Source organism: Austrofundulus limnaeus, unplaced genomic scaffold, assembly GCF_001266775.1.
Source record: "Austrofundulus limnaeus strain Quisiro unplaced genomic scaffold, Austrofundulus_limnaeus-1.0 Scaffold102, whole genome shotgun sequence".
In the NCBI taxonomy this organism is placed as follows: Eukaryota; Metazoa; Chordata; class Actinopteri; order Cyprinodontiformes; family Rivulidae; genus Austrofundulus; species Austrofundulus limnaeus.
The window spans coordinates 1,380,069-1,386,029 of record NW_013952504.1 but is presented as its reverse complement, the minus strand read 5'-3'; the positions used below and the strand labels follow the sequence as shown (position 1 = coordinate 1,386,029).

The following is a 5,961-nucleotide window of genomic DNA, read 5'->3' as shown; positions in this document are numbered from 1 at the left end:
GAAATGTATTGTAGCCTATTAGCTAGAAAGTAGTGATAAAAGTTTGGAAGCTCTAGCCCTCCGGTATCTTTAGTTTTACGTATGTAATGATTTTAGGCTAATACGAGGAGTTTTGTTTTTCCACAGGAATTTAGAAATGAAGGAGTCCAGTGATTTAAACCAGTCAGGTGAAGGTTTATTTGGTATCATTGAGAATAAATAATTTATTCTCGGTAGAACCATCATTTTAAAAGAGGCAACTCTTCCCATGAGGGATATGGGTAGAGAACTCCACCTAGTAACTTAGCTACTTGCTCCTGACTAAACTCCAGTGATACCTTCAGAGCCTGGAATTATTTATGCAGCACCTCCACTAAAGCTAACCGGCTATCTAAACTGCTTAGCTTTTGATCGATAGACTCCAGTATGTCCTTAAAGTCTGTCATTTCTGGAGAAATATTTGAAATATCATCGAAGCTTGCCGAGCGATTCCTCTTTGATGTTGGCATGCTAACTGGCATGCTAGCTGCGCTGCCGGAGGTATGTTTCGGTTTGCCCATGACTATTTTTTCAAAACACTCGTCGATGAAAAACTCCAGACTCTCCYCAGTTTCTCCGTCCAGTTTGTTATAATGAAAAGCCAATTAATAACAGTTAAGACGTTATAGATTATAAATGCCTTAAACGTATTAAATTATATAGTATATTTACCTGAGAACCAAGCTTACCAGTACATTATTCCTTAGTTGATTAAGCTCGTTGAGAACTCAGCAGCTCAGCAGCTCATGCGCACCCTAAAATAGCATATTCTGAAAACCTTTTTTTCTTTCTATTTCTTTTTGTACCCCACCATTAAATTTAAATTGAAGCCCTTACACAGAGAAACTGCCTAATGAATATGGAGATGAAAGTTTAGGCCAGCTTTTTAAAGGAAGAATGTTTTCGGGAAGGTTTAGATTAGCAAAGTGCTGCAAACGTCTACAATCTAAGCTTTGCTCTTTTTACATACAAATTCAGTGTTTATATGTGTGTAAGCTGAAACCATGTTTTTTGATGTTCAGTGATTTACCAGGAGTAGGAAGTCCTGCTGAGGGTGTAAAGCTATTTCTGCAGATTTGCAGGGCTTAGCAGGAAATCTCATATCAGTTTCCCGACAGGCTGTTTGATCTCATTAAAGCTTTTGCTAATTTCAGTGTAACTCCCACAGAAAAAAAGTTTTCCCAAATCCTCAACATCAGTATTGTATCAAATCAGTATTGTTTTAAATAGTTTTCATTTCACAAGTCTAGAATTGGTAAAGAGGGATTTCTTTAGGCCTTTTTTGTTTTCCTTTCTTGCAGTAGCAGTAAATATAGTCAAACCAGTGTGCTGTTGTCCCAGCTAAAGCATTGCTGTACAACAACCTTAAATCAAAAAATCAATGTAGAAATTCAGATAAAAAATATTTACTTTGTACCAGAATCAAAAATTACTAGGGGTGCACGACATATCGGTATTGATATCGGTATCGGCCGATATTGGTCATTTTTTAGAATATGGGTATCGGTCCAATAAGTAAAAAGGTATTAATGTCCGATATTTATTTCCCACTTTTTAGCTTTGTGTTTCTGTTTTGAGAGGGGAAACGGTTGGTTGAGCAGCATCTGTTTGATCGTGATAGTGATATTGATGCTACACAGCCAGGAATAACTGAAGTAGGGAGCCATGTCAGAGGTCTGGTCATTTATTTATGGTATCAAAAAGAGACCCAAGTGTGTTTGTGCGTARATGTATAATATAATTTGTATTTTTGTGTAATATCGGTAAGTATCGGTCATCGGCGCCAATAATTATATCGGATATCGATATCGGCTGAAATTTTCATATCGGTGCATCCCTAAAAATAACTCTAATCGAATCTCTAGTGTACAAAACCACACAACAGAGTTTACATTGTTAACAGTTTTTWTACAAAAATGAAGACGATGACAAATGAAATATGCTTCACATGAATCTGGCTCTCATTTTATCAGGATCTGTGTTTTGTTCATAGTAATGTTTTACGTCTAATTATTCAACACTATTGGTTCTTGTTTAGTTTTCCTATATGTTCCCAAGTGCTTGATGTCCTCAGTTCATATCCTGCCCCACCCACTCTCACCTGTTCCCAGTTGTTTCTGCCCAGATGTTTGTCATTCAGTTCATCTGTCTAGCTCCGGGATGTCTCATCCTGGTCCTCGAGAGRCACTGCATGCTTTAGAAGTTTATCTGCTCTAACCAACCTGATTTACATGGATGGGTGATAAACAGGCATCAGCAGAAAAGGCAATACATTTAGTGACTGAATCTGGTGTGTTGGAGCAGGGCACCAAGGAAAACATGAAGGATAGTGGTCCTTAAGGACAACTTGAAAAATAAGGGAGGTACTGACACATTCAGGTGTGTTGCTGCATTTCAACGTAATAAAGATTCATATTGAAAACTCGATTGCCATGTTAAAATCTATAATGGCTGTCACCTTAGTCTATGTGTAAACTTTGTAAGCTGTATATTTTGGAAAAAGAAAAGGAGCAAGCCAACTTCCATTTTAATGTGTGGCTGCAATAAGAAACGTTGCTATTGAAAATTGGGTTGCCACATCAAAATCCAATATGGCCACCACCATATTTATATGTAAACCCAGAACATTTTAACAAGCTATGCTTTCTAGTTTTTATATTACTTAAAGATACAGTTTCTTCAAATGATTGGCGTGGCTGGTGGGGTGGTTGAAGTCCATTCAATTGTGGGCAAGCCCACCACTGGCATCTTTTGGCTCTGCCACTGAACCTGGCCAGTTTAACTCCTACCCCCTTGAATATCCTACATTGCAAACATTAACCTTTAGTGTGTTCTCTTGTTTYATTCCAGTCCAGAAAAATACTCCTCGAAAAATATAAACATTCACTATTCAAATACTTCAGGGTCAGGCGACATCAGCATACCACGGCTTGTCATTTTCATATCTTGCCTTCAATTTATTTTTCTTATGTCTGATATTGGCGGCACGGTGGCTCAGTTGGTAGAGCTGATGCCTCTCAGCAAGAAGGTCACCGGTTCAAATCCCTGTCAGGGGACCTGGGTAGAGTTTGCATGTTCTCTCCGTGCATGCGTGGGTTCTCTCCGGGTACTCCGGCTTCCTCCCACAGACCAAAAACATGACTGTTAGGTTAAATGATAACTCTAAATTGTCCCTGGGTGTGAGTGAGAAAGTGAAGTTGGTTGTTTGTCTCTATTTGTGTGGCCCTGTGATGGACTTGCGACCTGTCCAGGGTGTACCCTGCCCCTCGCACTGTGACTGCTGGATATGGGCACCAGTGACCCACGCAACCCTGAAAAGGAAGAAGCGTGTACAGAAAATGGATGGATGGATGGATGGATGTCTGATATTCTACTTTCCTTGGTGTCTCCTGTGCTGTGCAGTCTGTGTGTGTGTGTGTGTGTTTCTGTTTTGTGGGTGTGGTGTTTTCTTCACTGCCCTCGCTCTCTGGCTGCTCATCAGCCTGCACACCAGCTATCCATCCACCTATCACTCCTGCAGTATATCATCCCCAGTTCTTAAACCTTCCATCGGCTGCTCATTCTTTCAGTCAGTGTGGATCATTGCACTCTGCCTGCACTCTTTCTCACCTCCACACCTGTCAGTCAGTCATCTATCCAACTTGCATTCTGCTCTGCCCCGTTTTACCAGCCACAAACTCTCTTCTACCTTTGGATGCTCCTGCCTTCCCTATTTTATTAAAAACATTACGATCTCTTTCTTTCTGACTATCTGGGTTTTGTGTTTGGGGCTGGGCATTTTGTGTAACCCATCCTGATGAACTGTAATATTTAGGATTGATGAGACTCAAGCTTTTCATGAACCCTGAGTTATAAATTGCTTAACACGTGTCAGAGTTTAGAGTGCGATACAGAAAACTACCATCCTATGTTTTTATCAGCTTTCTCATACATTGAGGCAAATGCTAATATAGTTTCTTCTTTCTGGTTGTTGTAGGACCACCTGGTGCACCAAACATTCCTGTAGTGTTTAATATTACTGATACAACAGTGCAGCTGTCGTGGAGCTCTGGACCTGATCACCACAGTCCCATCACCATGTACATGGTTCAAGCTAGGACCCCCTTCTCCATTGGCTGGCAGACTTTGAGAACAGGTAAACAACTCTTTATTACTGAGAACACGTAGACTTTTAAATAAATGTTTTCTTCCTCTTGGAAGAAATGCCCTCAGTTCATTCCTCCATCCGTCTATCTTAGAAAATAAGTGAGGTACCAACTTCCACTTTAGTGAGTGGCTAATTTTCCAGCAGTTTTAACATCGATCTCAAGATTATTCCATGGCTGTACTCCATAAATTGAAGTACTTCTTCCCTTAAACTGGTTCAAAATAGCAGTTTTAGAAAAATCTCAATTCTATACCACAGTCAAGTAAATATTACCTTCAGCTGTTATGAAAAAGCTGTACATATCAAAAGTAAATTTGACTTTGCGTGAAAGTCTATCTAAACACCATGGAATTGGCCTCTGCCTCTTTAAGGACCTCCTACCATTTCCAACACTCCCACTTCAGCACATCTTCACAACAATGCTTCCGGGGGAGGGGTGTTCTGTGGGGCGGGAGCTCGGCTGGAAAATGAGCTCCAGGGAGGAGCTTTGTGTAAATAGGCGGTGCTTTGTAACGGCAAGCATTTAGGCAGCTCCACATGGCTACCACAGGAGATTCAAGGATTTTCCTAACATGCATGAATGAGTCAAAGCAACACTCTGGGTATGTTTTTAATGAGGGAATGACAAAACATGATATGAATCTCTAAAAGGCAATTTTGCGTAATAGCCCTTCCTTTAACATTCTTTACATTTCCTTTGATGGATTTTTTGGAGCTAGTAATCACTTCAAATTCCAAGATGTGTTCTCTGAATAACAGAAAAACTCATTTTCTTGTTTTCTTACATAGTATGTCACTTTAAAGGCTTCACACTAAATAAGCTTGATTGTAGGAATATATGGAGCTATGTTGGTCACCTCAGTTAAACTTCTTGTAATACTTCTCTTGTTTGCTAAATGCTTCTGTGTTCATATTTGTATTGCCAGTGCCAAAAAGACATTGTGATATCAACAATAATTGTTGAACTGGAAACATTTAGAAAAGGATTAATAGATTTACAGCCACAATCAATCCAACTTGATCTACTTCACTGGGTTTTAGTTACTTTTTATTTTTGTTAAGTTGTTTGTGGAGAACAAAAAGTGTAGTGTAAAAACACATCTCAATTCTTAATTCTTTAATCCTAGTTCCTGATTCTGTGCCTGGACAGATGATGCACGCAACAGTGAAGGATTTGAACCCCTGGGTGGAATATGAATTCAGGGTGGTGGCAATCAACAGTGTTGGTGTTGGAGAACCCAGCACGCCGTCTAAACAGATTCGAACCAAAGCAGCAGGTACTCTCTCAGCTTGTTATGTTTCTTTACAACAAATCACTCAGTCCTGCATGAGAAACAAGTTAACTGTTTAATGTAGTTTAGCATTTCTTTATTTTATTTCATTATTATTTATCATAACATTATTAATTTCAAATACATTTTTTATTGTCTGCCATCATGAAAGGCAGGCAATCACGTGCTTGTTTCTGGGAATGTGTGTGTATGCATACACGGTTTTATTAAGTGGTGGGGATGATTTTTGACCATTTTCCCAGTACACACAGCTTGGTGAGAACTCATCTTGGAAATACCATTGGTGAATCAGGGGTTAAGTTTAGGTATAAGGTGCAAATTGAGTTTAGGTTATGTTTAGGTTTAGGTATGTACTGGGGTGGTCAGGTTAGGGGGTTAGGGTTAGGGTCAGGGTTAGGCTATAGACATGACCTGTAAATGAATAGAGGTCAATAAAAAGTTTCCATGAGGATAGAAGGGTGTGCGTGTGTGTGTGTGTGTGTGTGTGTGTGTGTGTGTGTGTGT

General features: G+C 39.6%; 1 protein-coding gene across 4 annotated transcripts in view; it reads left to right on the top strand.

Moving 5' to 3' along the window:
• Nucleotides 1-5,961, top strand: part of cntn6 (contactin 6) — an 88,480-nt gene that overhangs the window by 65,922 nt on the left and 16,597 nt on the right. For all 4 annotated transcript variants that reach the window (XM_014013521.1, XM_014013520.1, XM_014013519.1 and 1 more), the window contains 2 exons: nt 3,995-4,153; nt 5,293-5,442. In XM_014013521.1, the coding sequence (XP_013868975.1) occupies nt 3,995-4,153; nt 5,293-5,442 (309 nt within the window). The remainder of the gene's footprint in view (nt 1-3,994; nt 4,154-5,292; nt 5,443-5,961) is intronic.